This window comes from Schistocerca serialis, chromosome 7 (genome assembly GCF_023864345.2).
Source record: "Schistocerca serialis cubense isolate TAMUIC-IGC-003099 chromosome 7, iqSchSeri2.2, whole genome shotgun sequence".
NCBI classification, from domain to species: Eukaryota; Metazoa; Arthropoda; class Insecta; order Orthoptera; family Acrididae; genus Schistocerca; species Schistocerca serialis.
Genome location: NC_064644.1, coordinates 197,957,770 through 197,985,041, shown reverse-complemented (window position 1 = coordinate 197,985,041; position 27,272 = coordinate 197,957,770). Strand labels below are relative to the sequence as shown.

The 27,272-nt window shown below is 41.6% G+C and overlaps 1 protein-coding gene across 1 annotated transcript in view; it reads right to left on the bottom strand.

The window, feature by feature from the left end:
* Window positions 1–18,812: 18,812 nt before the first annotated feature.
* The window catches only part of LOC126412254 (acetylcholinesterase-like), a 111,580-nt gene continuing 103,120 nt past the window's right edge, over window positions 18,813–27,272 (bottom strand). The window contains exons 10-11 of the mRNA XM_050081757.1: window positions 26,125–26,245; window positions 18,813–19,793 (exon numbers count right to left, since the gene is read on the bottom strand). Of these exons, the coding sequence (XP_049937714.1) occupies window positions 19,646–19,793; window positions 26,125–26,245 (269 nt within the window). The 3' untranslated portion in view covers window positions 18,813–19,645. The remainder of the gene's footprint in view (window positions 19,794–26,124; window positions 26,246–27,272) is intronic.

Below are 27,272 nucleotides of genomic sequence, written 5' to 3'. Positions count from 1 at the left end.
CGACTGTTAAGACCCTTTTTCTCAGGAACGGGTGAGTTACCAAGTTAAAATTTATCTCACTTACTACAGTCTATGGCCCGTTAGCAGAATGAAAAATTTAAGCTTCTAAGTCAGTGCAATCAAAAGATACGGACAGATATGTTACATGTTTTGACACTACCAAAGTCACTCATCCCAATCTATAGATGAACTGTGCACGTAAATGTCCGGCCTGGTGGTCTAGCATTTCCACAAAAGCTGTCGTAGATGTCGTCCAAGCGGTGTTTACTTGTCTGCGTCGCAGCCAGTGTTTACAAGTTGCTTGCGATCGGCACCCTTTCGCGTAGCGTGTACTACACAGCTGCGTTACGGGGAAAGTGATAGTCTTCACATTTTCCCAAGTGTGTGAAGAAATATAAGGTGTAAACATCAATAGAAACCTTCCCCCGGAAGAATAATGTGAAACTGGAATTCAGCAGGGAGAATGAGCGGCCAGCAGCTCCCGAAATCCAGAATGGGTAACTACAAATGGTTCAAATGGCTCTGATCACTATGGGACTTAACCCCTGAGGTCATCAGTCCCCTAGAACTTAGAACTACTTAAACCTAACCTAACCTAAGGACATCACACACATCCACGCCCGAGGCAGAATTCGAACCTGCGACCGTAGCAGTCGCGCGGTTCCGGACTGAAGCGCCTAGAACCGCTCAGCCACGTGGGTAACTACCTATATGAAACTAACATGAGATCACGTAGACAGTGTGCAATTGAACACGAACTAGTCAGTCTACTATTTGTAAATTCACTCTAGCTTAGTGCACGGGCGAGTAATCTGTGAATGTACTGGCCACTTGGAGTTAACGTTAGCAACTGGCTCTGTTGCAAACTTTACCATTAGTCCAGTCGAAGACAGTTTAACGAATGTGCGTGTCCTTACCATCCCAATGGAGGTTCGAAACGAAGTTATAAAACTCAAATAGCAGCCTCAGGGAAAATTTCGTGCAATTCGGAACGAAGTCTGGCCAGATTTTTATGCTTCCCAGTCCCTAATGGAATCAGCTCTATCAGAATGGAAGTTAAAACACCAACCCATCTGTAATGAGTATTGGGGTCTATCAGGCTCACTTACATCGCTGTGCATGACCGAAATCGCTTGATAGATAACGCCTGTGTAAAGATTCTAGACAGCTGTAACGGCTGTCGTGCGTGTTGAACGGATTGTCAGTTCATGAGGCCTTCTACATTATTTTTATGAAAATGTCTTCGAAACATAGTTTTTAACGAAAACGGTAACTGTAAACTATTTGTGTATTTCTCGTCATTATTGCTGAACGATATCTTGAAAATGATGTCTCGGTCATTATTTTTGATCAAGTAATACGTGAGAACTGGCTTACCGACAAAAACAAAAACACCGTTGAGAAATAGTGCATATGATGATCGATGCAAAATGCAAACCATTACTAGTACACAGTGTCCTAAAAAGATCAAAATTCAGTTCTACTAGCTTCAAAAGTATACTTCTGGAAAGAATTCAGCCAGAAAGCCAAGTAGCACTCATCAGCATTGGAAAAATACATACAAAACAGTTTTCTCATAAACACCACAGTCGAGAACAGCTACGTTTCCCACCAAGACAAAATGTGCAATCCATGAAATGATATCATCATATTAAGAAACATTCCCTTCCTATCAGAACGTCAATTGGTCCGGGTTGTGGAAGAACATTCACAACAAACAGCTTATGTCAGATGTTAGGACACAATGGTACAAAGTTGTCAATGAAACGATTCCAGAATGCACGAAGTTATACTCTATCCATCTTGCGGATTCACCGAATTCTGATAGGAGTAATGAGGAGGATACACTTATACACTGGTTTACATGTAACCACGACCGCGAAATCTGTGAATGGAGTAAAAAAAAACATCACTACTGCGGACGGCACCGCAATATGCAAAGACACAGGTAGTTGTGACACCAGACCGAAAGCCACACCCTAACCAGAAAAACAATTTGGTAATCTGGTTATCGTATCAATTCGTATACTACGTGATAACAACAGTAACACTAAGTGTAAACGAATTTAAGTGTAGGCTGACAACATTACGCCATGTACTACAAAACAAACGAAATTATGAAAACAATTTTGCAATCTGTGCAAGAGTATGGTATCCCTGCATCTGAGCTATTAAGACCAGTGTATGGATTGCTGAATACTCTCGTTTTACTTTGTAATTACGATTAATGTTTTTACTCTATGTTATTTATATTTTAGATGTACCTCACGACCTCGAGGAGGGATACAGGTAGTCAAAGAAAATATGATACAACGAAGGGGAAGAAATTTATTTTATTTATTTCTCTAATTTTCCTGACAAATAAACAGGAATCACAGTTTCTATAGATGACAAGCGACTGGATTTAGGCAAAATATTTGATTTTCTTTGCATGTATAAAGAAGAATACAACTCACTTTTAGAAGGAAGAAAGAGATGGAAGAAAGAGATGAAGGAAGCTGGTGCGGGATCTAATCTCAGTAGGACCTCGGATTTTTTTCGGTCTTCGTTTTAACTAGTATTCACCTCAGCGATGTGAGGAGCTGCCAAAACAAGTGGTTCGGGTTCCACGTCAAACTGTAAGTCCCTACCCCTAACTGGGGTAGGTTAGGGACGGAAAGTCACCGACGTGGCGTCCAATAGGAAGAGTTGCACCAGACAATTGAGCCACAAGGAATTATTACTATTATTATTATTATTACTATGTATTTTCTATATACGTATTTCAATTTGCACGAAACCCTCAGAGCGGGAGTGCTACTCGCACTTCTCCGCCCTTTTTATTTTTATTTTTTATTTTTGACTGAGTTAGTTGTTCGTTAATGGTGATACAGAGTTTCACTAATGGTGACTTCACCGAAATGTTCCTCGTTTACGGATTTACTGAGTGAAATGGAATAGCGACACTATGACGCTATGCTGAGTTGTTGCCCCATCGACGACAACCACTTTACATGTGTCTGAAGATGTTTTAAATGATGCCATATTTGCTGTTAGAGTCTACTGTTTCAATTTTACTACCGTAATTTCTACATCTGTGCCTTTTCAAACCTAAGGATTTTGTCATGCTTATGCTTCAAAATGGGACAAATGTCAAAACTGTAATAACAAAATAGAAACAGTAACACCTAAAAGCAAAAATATGATAATATTCAAAAGATTTATAGAAGCTGTAGACTCATATTACAAGAAAGTAGTGGTTGATGGTTCCTGCGTTACTTTGTGTTTTGTGTTACAATCGTGGAGGTATTTTTCCTGAAACAAAAGTATGTAATATGATGAACTGAATAAATCACAATTATATCATTATTCTGTAACGAGCCACCGGAGATCACGGCTCCCTTGTATCAAAATACTCACACAATATCCCTGAACAGCCTTTGAAATTTTGTTTGTGGAGTTCTGGCTCACCCTGTAGATAACAACATTACCTGCGAAATCTCTGAGGATACCATTAAAATGGCTTGCCAGGTAATGAATGTACAAAATGAGCAGAGAGGGTTCCAAAAGACTTTACTGGGGCAGGCCTAAAGTTAGTTCTAAATTTGTCGATGATTCTCCATCCAAGATAACATTCTGCGTCCTCCCTATTAAAAAGTCCGCAGTGTATTACAAAACTCGTTTGATACCCCACTTTATCGTATTTTCTTTAGTTAGTGGTGATGTGATACCGAGACCATTGCTTTTCCGAAATCACCAGATACGGTATCCACCAGCTTGCCTTGAGTCATGTCTTTCAGGTTGTCATGTGAGAAATGCGCGAGGTGGGTTTCAGATGAAGGATTTTTTGTTTCTTCGGAATCAGTTCTGGTTGGCATGGAGGAGGTCATTTTGCTTAACAAAGCTTATTACGTTTGAGTTCAGAATATATTTTAAGTTTCTACAGCAAAAAGAGGTAACTGATAACGCACTGTAGCTTCTAGATCACTCCTGTTACTCTTTCCGTTGCCTGGTGAACTTGTGTTGCCTTCCAGTCAGTGAGCACAGGTTTTGTTCAATAGATGTACGGTTCGTCATAGTTAGGAGGGGAAATAAATCATCTGTAAATTCTGTATAAGATTTGACTATGATTCCATCAGTTTCTGGGACCTTGTTTACTTTTAGCGAATTTTAGATGTTTCCCAGCGCCACCCACGCTAATATTTGTACCACTCAACGTTCCAGTGGTGTGAGACCGAGACTGGGGCCTTATTCTTGGATCTTCTTGTGTAAAGGAACTTTTGAAAATGCAGTAGAGTTTGTTTCCTTTTTCTTTGCTGCCTTCAGTTTCGGTATTTACGAATGCTGAACTCGAGCTATATGGAGGGGATATGTTGCGAATGTCTTCTGTAGAATTAGTATTAATCATGCGTATTATTAGTGAGTAAAGGTTGAGGAGGTACTTGAAGAACCATGTAAGAGGAATACTGTTGATATTGTTGATAGGAAGGCTAGTAGACCGGAATCTAGTATGCGCTGAACAATATGGCAGGAAGACCTATCGTAGTATGCTGAATAAGAAATAGTTTGAGAAAACCTGAAAGGAACACTATGAAAGGACAAGAAAGAGACAACTGGGTACTGCTGCGACAATTCTGGAAGGGTGGTCACTCTATAAGATGAGAAACCTGTCGTCAAGGAAGAGAGAATTTTTCTGTCACTAGACTTTAACAGCCTGTGAACATCTAACTAGCTACAGGCAAGTAAAGGGTTTTCTTTTTGATGTCATGATTTTGTGAATATAACGATCTTCATTATCCTGTTTCATATATTCCAGAATCGGATAGTGTCCAGAATCACTCACGCAGCGTTGAGTTGTCTATCTGATGACGCGACTTGGAAGCAATCCAGACATGGTACTGAAACAGGGAGTCACCGAAACAACTCAGTCATCAAACTTATGGCTTAACGTATATAGAAAGGGAGATCCCGAACATTCTCTGCCTCGTGATGACTGGGTGTTGTGTGATGTCCTTAGGTTAGTTAGGTTTAAGTAGTTCTAAGTTCTAGGGGACTGATGACCATAGCTGTTAAGTCCCATAGTGCTCAGCGCCATTTGAACCATTTTTGATCCCGAACAGATACAGTAGCATAGTAATGGGCTATAATTCAGTAGATTGTTGGTGCTTTTTTCTTTATAGCATGTTGCATCGGAAGATTGACGGGTTACAGTAGTAGGTGGAGATAACCAATTAGAAATTAACCCTGAACAGTTGGGGTAGTAGTACCCCTGAAAAATAATGCGACATATTAAGATGTTACAATAAATATTTTATTTCTAGTATCAATAATTTTTGGTGGCCAGTAGTACGCATGTCAGTTTTTGCTTTTCTCCCAACGACTGAAGAAAGAAGCTACCATTTTTAAAATGATTATGTTTTGTTGCACCCTATCTCTAAATAAAAATCTTATCATATCTCCTTGTGTCTCAGAATGAAAAGGAGTTAGAGACTGATTTTAATGGATGAGATGTATAGTTCAGACCCCACTCGGCCGATAACTGTTTTTACCCTTTCAACGTAAATTCGGAGTTTGGTTTGTTCTATGTATGCTGAGGTTACCAATACGTTACAATGCAGACGGAAAACTGCTTACAATATGGGTGCCCAATTTTATAGGAGTGATGTCCAGACTGTGCACTGCAGGATTTGCGTTTTTGTAGTGTTAGTTATATGATTTTCCGTCAGTTACCGGTATTGGTACGGTGACGTAGGATTGAAACACAAACATCAGTGTGCATTACAGTTGCAGACAGTAAAGATGTATCTGGAAAAGATCAGCAGAGCTTGTAACGCCGGAAATGCATATCCTGCTATTTACATCTATTGCACTAATTTTTTTCCTTATTTTAGTACCTGAAGATATGACATTTCGGTGTCTTTATATATTGTAATTGTTTTACAATTTGTATATATATATTTATGCATTTATGTCGATGTATAATTGGTTTGTTTTGTAAATATTGTTGGTATTTTTACACTGGGTCTTGCCTAGGGAAAACTATGCTATCGAACGATTACATCGATAGGTCGTATGGAGAACTAAAGTGTTCAGGGTCTTGGTAGTGCGCCCGCGGAGCGCGGGCAGAGCGGAGTCTGGCTGGAGTAGTGCGGTGGAGCAGGTGTGTTGTGTGACGCTCCCGCGAGTTGCCGCGCTTTCGGGGTTTGGCAGCATGTAATTGCACTCGACTTGCTATGATAGTTTCTGGCACGGTGTCGCGGACGGGAAACATTAGCTGGCACACATCAAGAGCCCTTTTCGCCTAGTGACCGTGTCGAGAAGAAGGCGCGCCAATATCCAGCTTCTGCAACAGCGACGGCCGACAATAAGTGATTGTCGCCACCTCTTCGATCGACGACTTCAAACCTTCAACCCAACAAGGAAGACTGAAAGCACGTAAAGTTTTAGAACTGTATGGCAGACCTCAGCTTTTCAAACTGTTCCATTTGCATCACTAAAATACAGCAACTTACCATGAACCTTTGTTGCTCATTGTCCCAATTGCATTACCAAGCAGGGTCCCATCCTTTTCCGAAATGAACCCGAGTGTCGTTGAAATTCAAACGCCAGCATTTAAGTAATATCATTCTATTTCACTGCTTTAATTTCAAAGTTCAGTTAAAGTATTCATAGCTGACTACAATAAACAAACAGAACTATATTTAGATTACACAAGCGCAGATTAGAGTGCGAGTTTTGTTATCATGTTTTAGCTTACCTGTGACTGCAGCCGGCCGAATTGGCCGAGTTGTTCTAGGCGCTACAGTCTGGAACCGCGCGACCGCTACAGTCACAGGTTCGAATCCTGCCTCGGGCATGGATGTGTGTGATGTCCTTAGGTTAGTTAGGTTTAAGTAGTTCTGAGATCTAGGGGACTGATGACCACAGCAGTTAAGTCCCATAGTGCTCAGAGCCATTTGAACCATTTTTTTGTGACTGCAGCTCAGCTTGGTACGTGCTAAATTTTACTTTTGTTAATTGTTCAAAATCATTTAATTCAAGTTCAAAGATAAATCTTTTATTTCTAAATTGCGTAGATTCAAGTTGCCTTTGAGATGATTGTTGAGGTAGCCCAAGACTAACCTTATTTAATTTAATTTCGTAGTGCTTCAGAAACAAAGTTCACTATTAATTTCAGTCACTAAACTAATTTTCAACTTTCTGGTTTTATTAATTCTTTTGCTAAATTAAGTCAGAGTGTAGCGAAATTTATTACTTCTGACAAACATTCAGTTTTCACACAACACGTGTCAACCTTTAGTTGCCACGCTTTTAGTGCTAATTATATGCGCATTAACCTTTCTTTTTCAGTTATTATAGTAGTTGTCCATAGGACTGGCGACCGCAATTTTCCCCAAATCTCAAATATCTAATTAACGCTAGTTTATTGTTAACATAACTACCGCACATTTACTTTCTTTATTAACTTTACCCTTTCTCAAAATTAATATCCACCAATTTCATTTGCATTTTTCCTTTCCTTTAGATGTAAATCTTCCTCCCTCTTTACCGACAGATTAACTTCAGTGACGATTGCTTTTCCCAAATTTCCATTAGTTACACGGGGTTTAATTTTTCACTGTCATTAAGGTCGATAAGTGAGGAGGAGGTTACAAGCTTTACTCGTAAAGCTGTTTTATCAAAAGAGCAGCAAGTAGTGCTGCTGCTCTTCATGAGTATCGTCGCACTAAAAGGAATACGGAGAGGTCCTCTTTCCGCACCAGGACTGAAGAACATGATACGGAAGTTCGAATTAACTGGCGAATTGCACCTGGGAGAGGCCGACGGCTAATTACACACAGATTACTGAAGAAATTACGGTTGGCATGGTTGGAAATGCTGAACACAATGTGCGCTGTTCAAGCAGTGCTCGAGCTGTGTCATGACAGCTGAACTTCCATGGTCCACCGTTCGAAAAATGCCGCGAACAGTATTGTGAAATAATGTCTCTGGTGCAGTTCCAGGCTGACATGGATGCAGATGGTCGTCACAGTGACACGAAAACCTCCAGACGTTTTATGTCGATAGATTATCAACCAAAACTCCGATTTTGTTCGTACTATGTGCTATCGCCCAGCAGAACGCGTGTAAACGTTAGATAAAAGTAACACCAGAGCTACGGATCACAGGAAAAGCGTAACTGTGCGTAACTGATGTGTATAGCTTCGGTGAGGAAACTGGTAGAGCGTTAGTTCGTCGTACCAAGCATCCTTGATTCACACCACATTGATGACTATTTTTGTTTTAGTATACAGTGTGTATCAAAAAGAATCATCTTATTTGGCACGTCAATATTTCTGAAACTAGTAAACATATACACTGAATTTTGTTTTATGATGAACGGGAAACTCAAAAAGTTTGTTTTTATATATACCTTTTCATAGGTGTTCAACATACCCACCTTGAGATGCACGGCGCATGTCAGTGCGGTATTCAAACTGTTCCCACACTGCAACGAGTACGTTTGAGTTAACAGCTTCCACAGCTGCTGTTATGCGATGTCTCAGTTCATTCATTGTTGTTGGTCACTGTCACATTACAGCCCTTATCACTGCGATTTTTAACATGTAAAAGTTTTTTTTCTGTATTCGCGTCAGTATGTGCGAACTTTTAACATATACCAATGAATGTTGTAACCAGATATCTTTGCCGCGCTCCTGAAAAGCGCAGAATATCACGATAGCTATAAACTCTTATACGCTGCTATCGATCAGTAAAAAAAAAAAACGATGCACCTATGATTCAAAATAACAATTGCCGATTTTTACTTCTGCAGGGAGCCGCGCCGCTCTCTAGCTGTTCTTCTGTGAATGTGTTGCGAGTCGGACGCAAAAGTATTGTGCTCCATACTGATATAATCATTTTATTGTAACTTTAAGAGTTTAAGTGATTAAAAATATATGTAGCCACAAACAAGCGAGAGTGTATATCATGAAAATTCGCTCCACCGCCACAATGGGTGGCCATGTTAATGTAAGTTTCCGTTTCATAATATAATACCTGAAGCCTTGAAGTTCATTTAATTTCAAAGAAAATCTATCAACCTTATTTTCATTAATTATACTTGTGATAATCTTTCCTGTCTAAAAGATTTATGCAGCTTATGATCCAGCGTGTGTTCTGTCGGAACAGGAGGCTGTCGTGACGACATCGTTATAGTATTTATTCCAAGTTCTTTCAGTTCCGTTTATATGTTCGTACAAATCCAATTACACTCCTGGAAATGGAAAAAAGAACACATTGACACCGGTGTGTCAGACCCACCATACTTGCTCCGGACACTGCGAGAGGGCTGTACAAGCAATGATCACACGCACGGCACAGCGGACACACCAGGAACCGCGGTGTTGGCTGTCGAATGGCGCTAGCTGCGCAGCATTTGTGCACCGCCGCCGTCAGTGTCAGCCAGTTTGCCGTGGCATACGGAGCTCCATTGCAGTCTTTAACACTGGTAGCATGCCGCGACAGCGTGAACGTGAACCGTATGTGCAGTTGACGGACTTTGAGCGAGGGCGTATAGTGGGCATGCGGGAGGCCGGGTGGACGTACCGCCGAATTGCTCAACACGTGGGGCGTGAGGTCTCCACAGTACATCGATGTTGTCGCCAGTGGTCGGCGGAAGGTGCACGTGCCCGTCGACCTGGGACCGGACCGCAGCGACGCACGGATGCACGCCAAGACCGTAGGATCCAACGCAGTGCCGTAGGGGACCGCACCGCCACTTCCCAGAAAATTAGGGACACTGTTGCTCCTGGGGTATCGGCGAGGACCATTCGCAACCGTCTCCATGAAGCTGGGCTACGGTCCCGCACACCGTTAGGCCGTCTTCCGCTCACGCCCCAACATCGTGCAGCCCGCCTCCAGTGGTGTCGCGACAGGCGTGAATGGAGGGACGAATGGAGACGTGTCGTCTTCAGCGATGAGAGTCGCTTCTGCCTTGGTGCCAATGATGGTCGTATGCGTGTTTGGCGCCGTGCAGGTGAGCGCCACAATCAGGACTGCATACGACCGAGGCACACAGGGCCAACACCCGGCATCATGGTGTGGGGAGCGATCTCCTACACTGGCCGTACACCACTGGTGATCGTCGAGGGGACACTGAATAGTGCACGGTACATCCAAACCGTCATCGAACCCATCGTTCTACCATTCCTAGACCGGCAAGGGAACTTGCTGTTCCAACAGGACAATGCACGTCCGCATGTATCCCGTGCCACCCAACGTGCTCTAGAAGGTGTAAGTCAACTACCCTGGCCAGCAAGATCTCCGGATCTGTCCCCCATTGAGCATGTTTGGGACTGGATGAAGCGTCGTCTCACGCGGTCTGCACGTCCAGCACGAACGCTGGTCCAACTGAGGCGCCAGGTGGAAATGGCATGGCAAGCCGTTCCACAGGACTACATCCAGCATCTCTACGATCGTCTCCATGGGACAATAGCAGCCTGCATTGCTGCGAAAGGTGGATATACACTGTACTAGTGCCGACATTGTGCATGCTCTGTTGCCTGTGTCTATGTGCCTGTGGTTCTGTCAGTGTGATCATGTGATGTATCTGACCCCAGTAATGTGTCAATAAAGTTTCCCCTTCCTGGGACAATGAATTCACGGTGTTCTTATTTCAATTTCCAGGAGTGTAGTTGGTCCCTTAGGTTTTTTTCATGTAACTTCCGTCTGTTTTCTCCGCGCGATCTTCCTCCGAAAAAAAATTTCTGTTCATTTTTTTTAGTAATTTTCGATATCGCGAATGAGAAAAGACAGCCGCCTTCTGCTCCGAACGGAACACCACGACTTTTCTAACGTCGGAGAGTACCGCACGAATTTTCCGCTAAAAGGTAATAGAATTTCTTAAAGCTGGATCAATTACACATGTTGCTGCTGTTCTCCGACAAATCTGGTGTGATTAATAGTAATTTATTCTGTCACGACAAAAAGAACCAATTTTATTTTTACCAAAGCAACAATTGAATTACTAACAAAAAAAACACATACCAGATCACGTCTATATTTCTGAAACTAGTAAACATATACAATGAATTTTGTTTTTTGATGAACGGGAAACTCAAAAAGTTTTTTTTTTATATGTACCTTTTCATAGGTGTTCAATATACCAACCTTGAGATGCACGGTGCATGTCAGTGCGGTATTCGAACTGTTCCCACACTGCAGCGATTATGTTTGAGTTAACGGCTTCCACAGCTGCTGTTATGCGATGTCTCAGTTCATTCATTGTTGTTGGTCATGGACGCACATAAACAATCTTTTATAAACCAATCAAGAAATAATCACATACAGTCAGGTCCGGTGACCTTGGATGTCAGTAATGTAAGGCTGAATCATTTGGTCCAGTGCGACCGCTCCATCGTTCAGTAACCCTTTGATTTAAAAATCCCCGCACTTCCAGATGCCAGTGTGGCTGTGACCGACCCTGTTGGTAGATGAAGTCGTTCGAATCAGTCTCAAACTATGGGAAAAGAAAGTTTTCAAGCATGTCGAGACATGTGTTTCCTGGGAAAAGAAAGTACTCAAGCGTATCCAGATATGTGTTTCATGTAACAGTGTTCTCGGCAAAGAAAAATTGACAATACGCCTTTTCCCACAAAACTGCACATGACATTAAATTTTGGAGAGTCCCTCTCATGTACATCTTCATATGGTTGTTTCGCATCCCAAATTCTCACATTACGGCGGTTTACCTTTCCATGTAAATGGTATGTTGCCTCGTCACTAAGCAGTAAGTGTGGAAATAAACTGTCATCCGCCATCTTGTCAAGAACGCAATTACAGAACTCCACACGTTGTTGTTTGTCGCCTTCACGAAGAGCTTGCAGTAGCTGAATTCAGTATGGCTTCATGTGTAAACGGTGACGCAAGACACGCCAGACAGACATCGGGGGCATTTTGTGCTGTCGAGCTGAGCGGCGAACGGATTTCTGCGAACTCCTTGTTGAACTGTGCCGGATGGGTTCGACGTCTGTGCCAGAGACTTGGGGACGGCCCAGCGATTTTCCTTTACAAAAACAACCTGTTTCTCGGAATTGTTCATGGCATCGTCTAATGCTCTGTGCTGTCGGAGGATCCACACCACACCTAGTACGAAAGTAACGCTGAACAGTTATTACTGACCCGCACTGCGCAAAACGTACAACACAATACGCTTTCCGTTGTCGCTACACCATTTTTACTAGAACTGAAGAGGGCGCACACTTCTGCTACCTAGCCTTCGGTCACAGGGTTAGCTGTCCTCTGTAATAAAAAACTGAGTAAACGAATCAACGATGAACTTTAATAGGTGTCATGGGAATCCACCCCAGACAAATACAACGAACGTTAACGAACAAAATGAGATCAGCAAAAACAAAAAAAAAATAGTGGGACCAAGGTAGAACTCGATAGTTTGCTCTTTTTCAGCTAGTTTCAGCAGTACGTTGTTCACGCACACATCTCAAATAACATAATAGTTATGATTTTTTAATGTCGGATGATTCTTTTTGATACACCCTGTATTATGCGTGAAAGTGTTACGTGGAACTACTAATACTTCCGCACGTGTGATCAGTTGTTTCTTTATTCTACTGTTGCGATTGATTATGTTTATCCTGTGAAAATATAAATGCACTTGCTGCTTCATCACAAGTAGTGTCTGTTCTATCGCACATGTCCGAAAGAACACCACACCTGACTATACAAATACACTCTATAGGTTTGCTACTTTTAACTAACGAAACGGAAGCAGACTGTAAGAAGAACATTGCCACAAACTCCGGAAAGTCCTTTTACATTTCAGGAAAGTGTACTCACATGTAACAGTTTCACGCGTAAAAGTTAAAATAAATTGCCATCAGTGGGGTTAAAACATGGGACCACTGGCACGACGACCTCACGCTCTACCGACTCACCCACACGAAATGTACTAACGGATCACTCACAGGCAGCATTTTGTGCGCTCCGTTGTTCTGGTGGTACCTTTCATTACCTTTTACGCACGTTCTACTAGACGACAGCACACAACACGAACTAAGTCGGTGTTTTGGTTGCTACTCTATCGACACACGACATATGCTAGCGATCTGAGTGTCTGACGTCTTGAGGTTTGGGTGTGAGCAACGTTTGTAAAATGGAACGTAGACATGGTACTCAATTAACAGATATTTCACACTCATGTAGAAATTTAAAATGTGTTTCTTTGAATGGCTTATTCGTTATTTCTCTTCCGCATGTCCTTACAAATGTTTCCACAAAGTTTCATTGTCCTACGAACACTCATTCTTCGGGGGGGCCCTGTCAAATGGCGAAAATTTGGTTATGTCGACCCTGCATGTACAGAAGCCCGAGCATTAAGGGCAGTAGACGCGGACAAAGAGGTGAAGGGACCGCGCAACTTCACGCACGATTAATGTCCGGGAACTCATCGGCTAAAAAATGGCGCTTCCGTAACCGTGGGGAGCATGCGGACTGCCGCCACCGACCACCAAGGCGTGAGCTGAACGAATCCATTCCGATGGAGATGCTGGCACCTGTGGGAAGAAATGCGCGACTGCTACCGGAGAACTACACCCATGATCATAAATTAAGAATAATGCTGATACATGGGGAAACAATGCTCTGGTGGGCGGTTTGCGAGTTTAAATCACCTCGGGGTATGACCATTCGGTGCATTTGACCTGCGGTCGCTGCACGGTGGCACGGTGGCGCTGGCAGCAGTTCACATACACAGAGATGTGTTGGTGCATGTCAGAGTACAGTGAAGCCAGTAAGTGTGCAGACGTTTTCAGACGTGCTAATGGTGACTGTGTGTTGAAAATGGCTCAAAGGACACATACTGATGACATTATGAGGGGTAGAATACTAGGGCGACTGGAGGCTGGTCAAACACGGGCCCTCCATGTGCCATAAAGACTGACTCAAGATTATGGCAACGATTCCAGCAGACAGGAAGCGTGTCCAGGCGCTACAGTACGGGATCCACAGTGTACAACACCACAAGAAGACCGATATCTCACGGTCAGTGACGGCAGACGGAGTACTGCAGGTAGCTTTGCTCGGGACCTTACCGCAGCCACTGGAACAGTTGTCTCCAGACACACAGTCTACAACGAATGAACAGGCATTTTTTATTCGCCCAGACCTGCAAAGTGCATTCCACTGACCCCCGGACACAGGAGAGCCCGTAAAGCCTGGTGTCAAGAACACATTACATGGTCACTGGAACAATGGTCCCAGGTTACGTTCTCGGACGAGTCCAGGTATAGTCTGAACAATGATTCTCGCCGGGGTTTCATCTAGCGTGAACCAGGAACCAGATAACATCCTCTTAATGTCCTTGAAAGGGACCTGTATGGAGGTCGTGGTTTTATGGTGTGGGGTGGGATTAAGATCGGTGCACGTACACCCCTGCATGTCTTTGACAGAAGAACTGTAACAAGTCAGGTGTATCGGGACGTCACATTGCACCAGTATGTCCGCCTTTTCAGGGGTCAGTGGGTCCCATGCTCCTCCTGATGGATGATAACGCACGGCCCCACCGAGCTGCCATCGTGGAGGAGTACCTTAAAACAGGAGGTATCAGGCGAATGGAGTGGCCTGCCTGTTCTCCAGACCTAAACCCCATCTAGCACGTCTGGGATGCTTTCGGTCGACGTATCGCTGCACGTCTTCAAACCCCTAGGACACTTCAGAAGCTCCGAACGGTACTGGTGCAAGAATGGGAGGCTATACCTCAGCAGCTGCTCCACCACCTGATCCAGAGTATGCCGACCCGTTGTGCGGCCTGTGAACGTGTGCATGGTGATCATATCCCATACTGATGTCGGGGTACATGCGCAAGAAACAGTGGCGTTTTGTAGCATATGTGTTTCGGGATGATTTTCTCAACTTATCACCAATACAGTGGACTTACGGATCTGTATCGTGTGTGTCCCCTATGTGCCTATGCTATTAGTGGCAGTTTTGTGTAGTGCCACGTTGTGTGGCACCACGTTCTGCAATTATCCTTAATTTATGAGGATGAGTGTACATGTCTGTGTGCCGACCTTCCGCCGCCACAGCACGACACTAGTTTGTCTCTGGAAGGCTGGGCTCGCTACTAGAAGAAGCCAGGCCTCAGCCAGCACCACTCTGAGAGAATCGTCACCATGCGGAAGCTTCTTTCAACCCACGAAGGCCAACCACGTGTATCGCAGGCTGAATAAACAGACATAGCTGTGACGCTTTGGGTCGGCCAAGTAATCTAGTTTTTCCTTTCTCTTTCCCGTTCCGGTATTTCAGGAGAGTGAAAGGACAGACGAAAAAATGAAGGCATTCTACACAGTGCCCTTACCTCTACGCAAGGCTTTCGAGCTGCGCGATGAAATTTTGAGTTATTGGATCATTAACTTCGGTTTTCTACTTATCTGTACTTACACTTCCTTTTGCTGCAAACAAAAATGCAGGAAACTGATACGCTACATTTTTACCTGTTCAGCAGTCAGGCAGTTGAAACCATTGTTGCTATTACAACCACAACCGAACAGTCATTCCTGGTCACCACTAACAAAGTCCGCAGCTCGTGGTCTTGCGGTAGCGTTCTCGCTTCCCGTGCACGGGGTCCCGGATTCGATTCCCGACGGGGTCAGGGATTTTCTCTGCCTCGAGATGACTGGGTGTTGTGTGTCTTTCATCATCATTGACGCGCAAGTCGCCGAAGTGACGTCAGCTAAAAAGGACTTGCAATTTCGGGGGCCGAACACTCCGCATGCGGTCTCCCGGCCAACAATGCCGTACGATCATTTCATTCACCACTAACAAAATTACAGTATCTGTGTCTCGAATATAAATATATATATATATATATATATATATATATATATATATACATACATATTAGGTGTATAGCCTGAATAGAACTTTATAATGCGACTTTCTACTGTGCGCATACCACTGTGTAGTTGTGAAGTGATTAAGAGAGACATGGAAAGACATGCCGAAGGTTACTGAATGATACTGTGAAAAAAAAAATGTGATTGCCAACCTATGTAGCAAACTAATAATTATGAGTGTTGTGCTACGATTAGACTATTTTTTTGTATTTTTACTACAGGAGCATCCTTAATACTAACTCCGATTACTCAGATGAAGCGTACACAATTTTGTAACAGACATTGTTAACTACAGTACAGTAATTAAGTATTTTTATACAGTGCAAAATACGCACCAGCCATACTTTCAAAGGGCAGTCACTCTTCTTATTTTTCATCTTTTTGTGCGGGATGTTTTCATAACTAAGCAATTACCTTTAAAAAGTCCTCTTGTAGCTAGTAACATTTGTGCCGTGCGAAGTTTTGTAAATTTTTGAATGAGTTCGATTAGTAATGTGATTTGTCGTTATATACGACATATATATATGACTTTTGTATTTCTTGTAATGTACACGTCACTTTTTCTATATATATGTTCTGTATGTACATAATCTATATTTAGAATGTTGACAGGAAATTTTAATGGTTAACATCTGGATTAGTGGATGACCTTGCTGATATAACAAATGGATAACTGTAAAATTGAAAGAGTGAATGCGTTTGTCGTCAGCAAGGGTGCGGTATTTTGTGAAGTGATTACTGCAGGCCAAGAATTAAGGATCTGTGAGCCTTGGCTTTAATGATGAATGGAGTGAAAGAAAGAATACCTGATGAGGTGGCAGGTTCTGCCTGATCCCATTCAACAACGAAATATACAGTGGAGATGAAAAAGTGTTTATGTACGTCACAGTATAACACTTTCAGCGACGCATCCACTAACACACTTTTTAATCAGGTGCAGGAGGTGATGAAATGATCCGGCCAATTCCCACAGTCTCAGATGTTTAACATCCTTACCCACCTCTGCTTAATATTTAATTTCTGTCCCCCTATAATTGAAAGGGAGTAAGCGCTATCATAACAGTCAGCAAGAGCAATTTTAGAAGATCTATGAATAGTACCAGCTTCCCACTTTAAACGCATCTTATAGTACAGGCAAATCATGGGAGATGATGATCACTGTTTATAAGAGAGCAAGAATTTTAAAGGTAATTTTAGCCTTACGGCCTCCAGTCATGGCTGTTCTCAATCCCAGTGGAGGGAGAATACAGTATGTCAACCGAGACGGCTCTCTACCAAGTGGAAACTGTTTTCTATAGACAGGGACGACGTACGAATTGAGTCTACACTACAGGGAGGCCCATACACGAAAACGATATTGTCTTTGTAGGTGGTCTGACTCTTTTCAAGTATTTGGCTCACTAGCGTCGATGAGGCAAGGCACCAACGGCTGGGACACTTCCGTACTTTGTCTAATAATGCCTTCGGCAAAGATATTGTAACCGATGGGATGCGCAGGACGGGGTTAGCAAATATGTCTCCTCAGTAGGCATCTGAAGACCATTCGGGCTAAAATAGTGGGAGAAGGAGAATTTCTGCGTATGTTTCAACACAAGCCTATCAAAAGAAGCTTTTCAAAAGGACTTAAATTTTTAAATGACGAGGTGCCAGAGAACTGGTCACGCAAACACCCACTGCGTCTAGAATGAGATTTTCACTCTGTAGCAGTGTGTGCGCTGATATGAAACTTCCTGGCAGATTAAAACTGTGTGCTGGACCGAGACTCGAACTCGGGAACTTTGCCTTTGCCTTTTGCGAGCAAGTACACCACCATCTTAGCTATCCAAACATGTCTCTCGACCCATCCCCACAGCTTCAGTTATGCCGATACCTTATCTCCTGTCTTCCATACTTCACAGAAGCTCTTCTGGGGGATGGGTTGAAGTTAGATATCGTCAGAACTACTTTAGTGCAATTGCTGAATAACAGGACTTCTGGTCAGAGTAGCAGAGGGTATCGACAAGGGGGGAGGGAGAAGAAGTGGAAGGGAGGAATTACATTGAATAGAACAAGAATAATTGCCTCAGCTGTAATCTGAAGCCGGATGCAAAAGAAAAGTGCTGATGTCAGTGATCTTCTCCAGAACTGACAGTTTGTTCCTACTATAAACAACCTCTAGTTGTTTCTGTTTATCTATGTCTCATCTCCTACTTTTAATCTGCATTTCATAGCCAATAATTTATGGTCAGAGTCCGCATAGCCGCTGGAAATGTCTTACAGTTTAAAGTCTGATTTCGGAATCTCTGTCTTCCCACTATATAACAATTCTGAATTTTTCGAGAGTCGTCAGATCCCTTCCGCGTGTAAAGCCTTTTTTCATGTTTCGCAGACGAAGTATTAGCGATGATTAAATTAAGCTCTGCACAAAATTCTACCACGTGGCTTCCTTTCCTGCAGTCCACGTTCTTCTGTTCCTTTCCCTTCTCTTCCTTTTCCCATTGTCGAATTCTAGTCACAAAATAGAATTAAATTTTCGTCTCCTTTAACTCTCTGAATAACTTCCTATGTCTCATCATACATTCTTGCTATCTCTTCATCGTTTGCAGAAGTAGATGGCATGTGGCACGTAAACCTGTACTACCATGGTGGCTGTTGGTTTCATGTCTAACTTGGCTACGATAATGCGTTCGCTACGCTGTTCGTAATAGCTCACACGCATTCCTATTTTCTCATTCACTATTTGGTCTGTTAGTACATTACCTCTATTTGATTTTGTGTCGATACGTACAACATGCTGACATGGGGAAAGTTTCCAACCGATTTCTCATACTGCAGTTATAGTTTATTGTTTGCTTTTTAATCCTCCGTCGCAATTTAATAATATATTACAGTGAAAAACCGTATCCATACAATAATATCTCATTTGATAGAGAAGTTCTTTTATTTCGAAAAGTTTCAGATTTTAAAATCCAGGTTTTGGAAGTCTTTTATTATTGTCTTAATTTAAATAGAATGAAAGCTATGAATACAGTAAGAGTGAAAGGGAAAACAGTGCTCCAACAAACATTTTTTGTCTATTTGGTTTTCTGTGTGTTTTCTTTTATAGATATAGTTAATTACTAATGTAATACCTCAAATCAACAAGAAGAGGGCAAATATATGCTTTGTTGAAAAATTAGTTACAGGTATCACAACAGAACCATAGAATTTGAAGCTACTCACTTCTTCGTTTTAGGAAAAAAAAGTTAGTGTTGTCACTAATGAGTCTCTTAAAGCTAATACAATGAAAGTATACATTGTAAGTCGTCTACTGAAAGAAAAAGTCCATTTTTCACAATAAGTGGATATTTCCAGGCTTCCATACTACTAGTAGAGTTGATCTAGTATCGATAAGCGTCAGTTGCTTAGTATATCCAGTCACAGAGAAGCACATTTATTGCTAAATGTGAGCTGTTGGGGAGGATGAAAGTCAGAATTGGTGAACTTGCATCTCCAAACATGTTCAGATTATTAAACGTTAAACATTATCCAATATGGTGCAAATCGATATTCTCTGAAGGACATGCATAATTTAGGAATTTCCATTTTCCTTTTTGTGTCACACGTGTTGACGTTGACGGCTACAATGCGGAGAAATATTACTGAACACAACAGCGTACTATTACCTAAGTACGAGTAATAAATACACTTTAATACTGGTTTCGTTATGGGTATCAGATTCTGGCCTTTTCAACACAGATGTTCAACAGTCACTTTTTAGGGCTGCGTGTCGTTGTAGGAGATTTCTCTGTGCGTTAGATAGGCATTATTTCATGCCAGAAATCCATTCGCTGTTCGTACACATTCTGTTTCATTTCAAAGATATTCGTGATGTGCATGTAATTCTGGTCGCTGTTGTTGAACGCCGTCCATTCGATTGATTCACCCTCGGGGGACGGTGTGCTGGAACAAAAAGGAAAACAGCACTGTACTACATCAGAGTCACACTGTTGCAGACATATAAAACCTGAAGCGCATATTTCTCTTGCAATTCTCGCTTTCTTACTAGGAGAGAGCGAGCTTTCGCAACGATAAGACACTGGACGGTGCTTCAAAAACCCGTGCAGTCATTAACATTTACGTTTACCGTGCTTTCCTAAACTACTTAAGACACTCCCTTTCACGATAGCGCTCTCTATAGAGTAGAAAGATTTGGCTCGGGTCCTGGGAGCGGGAGGGCTTATCGCTACGAGATGTGTCAGGTGTGTCACCGAAAGAATCATACGGCGCACAGTGGGATGAAGATCAGGCAATTTTGGATGGTGGTATCGTAAATTAAAGAGAAAAATTGCAGTTTAAGTTGTAATAAACAAGTAAATGTTCTGTTGAGCAATATGAGATATGTTGATTAAACATGTTTAGCATTTAAGGAAGTACATGATTACAGTGAGCATAATTACTAATACGTTACAATGTAAAGGAAACAGCTGAAAGTAGGCATATGAAACGAAATAAATGTAAGAACGAATTAAATGAGTAAGCTAATCACTAGTCTCTTCATCCACAGATAGCTGACTACAAGTCAACATAGCGAAACCAAAATGCATTAAAACCACGCAAAATTCGTACATACTAGTATTTTATTATTTCCTCTTAGATGTCTTTGCTTTTCCTCGTACAAGATCCTCAGTTTTTGGAACGACTGAATGAGCACAATCTCAAAACATATTTCAAGTTATTCTGTGATATGGAACACCTCAGACACAGTATCCATATTTTCACGAGGGAAAAGAACTGGTCTGAGTCATTCCTTCGTTCGAACAAACTAATCATACTTGCTGCATTCCATATGACTGGATTTCAACGATCTGCATTTGTAATCCGTGGTTTTTCAGACTGGTCGTCAACAGTGTACTTCGTGGCAAAAATTCCTGATATGTGTCGTCAGAACCTTGTCCCAAATTCGTTACGCAACTGTCTTAGAAGGCTTAAACACTCTCCAAACTTTATACCAGTGGCAACGTTGCGCGCTGCAGACAATATTGGAAAGTATGTGAGATTTCTAGCCTCCATTCGCCTTTCCCAGAGAAAGAGAGAGTTTCATCTCTTCGTGTCGAGGTCATCGCAAATTTTATGGTATATTAAACATTTTGCATAACTATCATCACCACCGGAAGTAAGATGCAGATCCTTCCATGGGCGACTGGAAACAGTTGGCGTTGAAGGTCTGCTATTAGAGACACACGCTTTGTCTACCATTTAGCAGTGCACGAACTTTTGTTCATAAGAGTGTCTGTGTTTACCTCTGTGCCGTGAATTTCAAATTCGCGGAACGTTCCCGCCGAGCCAAGTGTGGTTGCACTATTCCGGCGCTTGACTTTAGCCAAAGGGTACGATCAGCGGAGTTTGTACTGCAGCTAGCACCGCGCGGAGGTGAGCCGGGGCGGTGGGAGGCGATGGACGTCAGTCACCTGCCCCACTTGAAAGGAGGAACATCTCGCAGAAGGCAACGCCGTGATAGCCGTGGCGTGGTCGGGAATCCTGCGGCGGGTCCCCAACGATCAACATGGTGCCTGGCCGAGTTGGGGGGCGGTTGTCGAGGTTGGTGGAAGTGGGATGAGCTAGGAGATGTGGACAATGGAGCGGGAGTTGAGGCGACGTCTAAGAGAGCCTCCACCAGACGCTGCTGGGGCCAGCAGCAGGCGAGTCGAGGAGTGGCATCGTGCCTGGTGGAGAAGCATTGGCTCGATGCGTTTGAAGGCGCACTGGAGGACTAAAACATATCAGTGGGTCACAGTTGGAGCTGTGAGGGTGGAGTGAAGCAGTCAGCAGGTCACTGGGAAGAGAGTGAACTCTAAAAGAATCGTCTCTGAGCTGGTGTGCTGTAGTGCCTGTATATTTGAAACCTGTATAGGTCGATGCAGGGTGCACCCGTGTGGTGTGGACACAATGGGCTTGGTAACGCCACCTCTGTATAAAAATCACTGGCTGTGCTGTGTGCAGTCTGTGTCTAGTTTGCATTGTTGTCTGCCATTGTAGTGTTGGGCAGCGGCAGCTGGATGTGAACAGCGCGTAGCGTTGCGCAGTTGGAGGTGAGCCGCCAGCGGTGGTGGATGTGGGGAGAGAGATGGCGGAGTTTTGAAATTTGTCATGAACTGCTATATATATTATGACTATTAAGGTAAATACATTGTTTGTTCTCTATTAAAATCTTTCATTTGCTAACTATGCCTATCAGTAGTTAGTGCCTTCCGTAGTTTGAATCTTTTATTTAGCTGGCAGTAGTGGCGCTCGCTGTATCGCAGTAGTTCGAGTAACGAAGATTTTTGTGAGGTAGGTGATTTGTGAAAGGTATAGGTTAATGTTAGTCAGGGCCATTCTTTTGTAGGGATTATTGAAAGTCAGATTGCGTTGCGCTAAAAATATTGTGTGTCAGTTTTAAGCACAGTCATGTATAAATTTTTCTAAGGGGACGTTTCAATACTAAGAGTTGTCACTCCGTGGCGAGAGGATGGCGGGAGAGGTACAGACAAGGGCTCCAGTGATCGCTTTAGTGGCTGGCAGTCATTTTGGTTAGCTGGTCAAATTATGTCTTATGGAAACTTAGTAGAAGTTAACGGATGTTGGGAGCTGTACTTCGCATGACAGGACCATAAACACAGTATTGTATGTTTGGTTTGATGTATTTTCTTGCAAGCAGAGAATACGCGTTTATAACTCTCGTGAGGATGGCTCTGTGATCATTACGCTGCGAGCTTGATTAACACTACATGTAGGGGAACGGCGGTTAGTATGGGCGGCGGATAATATGAATCGCTTCGTGATTCTCGAGTTTATCGCATAACAGCGGACGCATGCAGCGTATGGAATAAAGTGCAGACATCACTCTTGAATTTTGTGGAACATGTGTGATGCAGTCTTTGATTTAGTTTTGCAAGCGAATTTTATTTGCTTCCGTGTATAGTAGCTGGTGAACGGTGTTTACACTTTCAAAAGTAAGGAGTATTTTATTTCACGAGGATTAACAATTATTAAGTAGTCTGTTGCAGATTGTAACGCGATAATGAAATTCCGCCTACTCAAATCAGTTTCTGTAACCGCCATGTTTTAATGTGCAACATTAGGTAGTATAGGCCATACCACAGTCGGGTGGTAATCAACATATACGTAATTCTTTATTTGTTTCTCACGCTGAAGAAGGAGCGCACTGGTGAGGTAGAGGGGAGTGGTGCCAGAATGTCCTGAAAGTAGAGGAAGGCGAAATCGAAATGGTTTTTGTCCGTTGTTTTAATAATCGTAAAAGGAGATGAAAACCACTGTAGAGAATCAGCAGATATTTGTGACACCTCGTATGGGTTTTTTCTAATCAACATTTGTAGAAAACTAAGAAGAAATGCATGTAGCACGTTCGAGAAAATTAAATTCCACATTAACGCCCCACGCTAAGATTGAGTCTCAGAAGTTGGCCTACTATTTGCCAGAAAGTTTAAAACTGACTCACAAATTTAACAGAGAAGAGAAACTGACACATAAAAATTACTGTCAAAACTTAATGAAGGAGCACTGGGAACTGTCTTGTAGAAAACTTCAATTCACAAACATAATATGTTGTATCAGGTTCAACCGACCACAAAGTTGAAAGTTTTTCCAACGAACTGTTCTTTTACTATCTTGAATTTCTGATATATAAATAGATTAATTTATTCGTGAACCAAAAAAAACCTTTTTTATTTTAAAACACATTTTGCTTTATGGCGCAAGCTACACGACACATTTCTTAACATCTCGCACTGTAAGATTTAGAAAATGTTTTCTTTCTGTGTGTCTTTTTGGTTATAAATCTTCTTTTTCACCATTTACATCAAAACAAATATTCAAGTAAACGTCGTATACAGCTGTGTATTATTTCAAAACAACAACAAAAGTTAATAGGATTAGCAGGAATGAGTATCTGGCGGAGGGAGAAGTGGATTTTATTGTGAGTACACACTGCTGTGAAGTTTGAGCATTGCGAGTGTGATTTGTCATTATTTTCTCACTGAGTGACGATCGTTATTTTCTGCTTTAATATGTTTTATGGACAAAGAGGCCGAGTATTATGAGATGTACATTGTTTTGTTAGTGCCCCCTATTTAGCTGTAGTATTGTGAGATGTATATTGTTTTGTTGCAGACCTTGAATTTTGCTATTGCTGGAAAGGTATTTAATATCAGATTCGCTTACTACTGTATTGGAAGAAATTTTAATTTATTTATAGTTGTTTGTTGACGAATTTCTCAAGAACTGTAGCGGGCAAGACACTTGAGTTTACTCTTGCTAATTTTAAATTGTTGTGAATTGTTGGGGAATTTATTTGCGTTTAATAAATATGTTTTTTTATAATGAGCCCACTCCTGCAAAACACTCAGCCCAAACCCAACTCTGCCCAGATGCTAAGCTACACCTCCGACTGTTACGTGCTCCTGACCACCTCAGCTGAATTGCCCTGGCTTAAGGTAAATGACGGGATGGTTCATTTGGAAAGACACAGCCAATTTCTTTCCATGCAATTTTTACCTGTGTGTAGACTTCTGGTGCTTATACACAGTTTTCCACAGTACATTTAAGTTTTTTTTTCATATTTGTACTGTTTTCATTTAAACTTCTTCACACTATTTCCAAGATATTTCGAGCAGATTTGATTAATTCAGCGTATTCAATCAGTTCGTATTACCATTACTTAAAACTGTTACTGTATCTGTAAACACTTGTCTTTCTCATGTTTGAAAACGGATATTATACAGACATAATCGAAGGAGCAGTTCCTTCTCAAAGATTCTTTGTCACGTATACAATAAAAGGTGCTGCAGACATGAAAAAAGCAAATGAAAAGAATAATTCTATTAGAAAAAGCATATCTTGCATAATCTTTCATTTTCCATGTGCAAGTAGTATCAGACTTCTTAAATGTCGTATCTTTATTGATTTGTCCTGTTTGGTTAACGGAGCAACAGAAGAACAGTACTTTGAATTTAATAATTATTCCAAATTATGTAAAACTGTAAAGTAGAGTAGCCTAAGGCTGTAAAACCTATTAACCTCATCGACTACCTCCATCCCCGATCCCAACCCCATGTTAACTGATCGACGTTACCTCCTCACCTTAGTAAAAATATCGGCAACCACAATTACACAGAAATGTAACTTGGCTCTATCAGACCAGCAATAGAGACTAATTCTAAGAGTTTCCCTAAGAACGACTAAGTTGTCAGATATGTTCCACGGTTAACCAGCACGCTGATAAGTAGGGAAAATATTTTGATTTACTTTGCATTTTTTGAGACAATATTAATTACTTTTAATTTACTTTAGGAGGCAAAACAGTACATAAATTCTGATTAGGAAGGTAGCAGCATTAAAATACAGAGGGCGAAATGTAATATTCTATTTATATAAAAACCAGAATCCACTTATAAGAGGCGATGGACATAAAAGAGAAGCAGTAGTTGAGAAAGGAGTGAGACACGATTGTACCATCCCCCACTGTTACTCAAACTGTCAAAGACCCTAAAGGATTTGGAACATCAATTCAAGGTAATGGAAAGTGTCATGAAAATCGGTTACAAGAGGAGCAAGGATAATAGAACGCACTCACTGAAATCTGACGATGCTGAGGGAAGTAGATTAGGAATTGAGGCACTAAACGTAGTCGATGAGTGTTGATATTTCGACAGAAAAATGGCTTCAGTAGAAAGATTATAAAATACAGACTGGCAAGATCCAAAAAATTTTCCTAAAAAGAGAAATTTGTTAACAGTTGGAAGTCTTTTCTGATGTTATTTGCCCGGAGTGTAGCTTTGTATGGAAGTGAAATGTGGACCATGAGCCGTTCAAAGAAGAAAAGAATAGTAGCTTTTGAAATGTGGTGCTACGGAAGAAAGCTAAAGATCAAATAGCTAGATCGGATTACTATTAAAGATATACTGAATCGACTTTGAGAGAAAAAAATGATGACAAAACCTCACTAAAGGGGCTGTTGACGGGATACAATGTCTGTTTAGTAATGAAAGGAAGTGTGAAAGGTTAGAATAATAAAAGGAGGTCAAGGTGTGACTAAGTAAGCACAGTAAAACAGATGTAAGATGCAGTAGTTACGCAGAAATGAAGGGGTTTGTATAGGGTATATTTTTTGTATAGGGTATACTGACCTGGAGAGCTGTATCAAACCAGTCTTTTGACTGAAGACTATATTAACAACAACGAAAAAATCCGTTATGTTGTAAGAAATGAGGTTCTTGGCACATGCTATGCTTACCCGTATTTTACGAAGTTGGCCCACAATCTAACCATGTTTGTCCTTAGCTGGATGAATTCTTCGTCAGGGTTCGTGACTAATCCTGAAAAGAGCACCGACCGTTGTGATCCATGAGGAGTTCCTGTGAGAAAAGAAGAAACTTAGCCAGCACATTCTCATACACGCATTAAGCTTGCAAACTCTAAAACACAATATATCAAACAGACATTAGTCCAGAGTGTTCTGACGATCGGTATACGTAATACTACAATATTTAAGTAGGTATAGAATTTTCTTAATCAATTCGTGACCTCATAGATATTAACTATCACCGTTACATATGAATAAAAAAAATGAAACCAATTAACACGCTAAAGTGGAAAGAATATGTAATTACGCTACAGGATGCAATACGCTTAGCAGCTAAGCAGCTGTCTTTTGGAAATAAAACTCCAAAGTAGTAACACCTATAAAACAATGATTAATGACACTGTTCAAAATGGTTGCACCGTAGAGATTAAGGTAGGGCCTCGACAAACCTATACTGCCGCCGTTGAGAACTTTATTTTGGAAGACACTATGGTCTTCACTGATAATTAAGTTCAGCTTTCAGTCAGTTTTGCACTGTGCGACATTCCAGATAAATAACATAGCATAAGTTTACGTTTCCAATTTTTTACATGTTCTTGCATAAAATTCTAGTGTAACTCATCTCTGACAAAGAAAGTGTGTGTTACACAATATCTTGTAGTCAAATTGTACTCGCACTTCGTTCCATTTTATCGTTGTTGTATGAAACGACGAGCTTTCAGTGAATATCAGTGACCATTAAACTTACTCAAGGAGGGGAATATTACATTTAACGCTTATCACAGACTGCTAATCTAAAATCAAACTATACCTAATATCAACATATATATTGGAACTATGTCATGTATTATGGTCTTTGTTTAATATCGTGTCTATGGTCAATGTTTTGTTTACTTTCTTCCCATACTGATTCATTTAGGGGGGCTTTGCACATGTTCAGCTAACTATATTCGTAACTGTGGCCTTTTGTATGATATGACTTTAGGAAAGAATGAAGATAATTAGAGATTGGCGACGAACAGACAATGAGGTAATTGAACGGAATAGTAACTGAGATGGACAAAGCTCTGGTAGGAAAT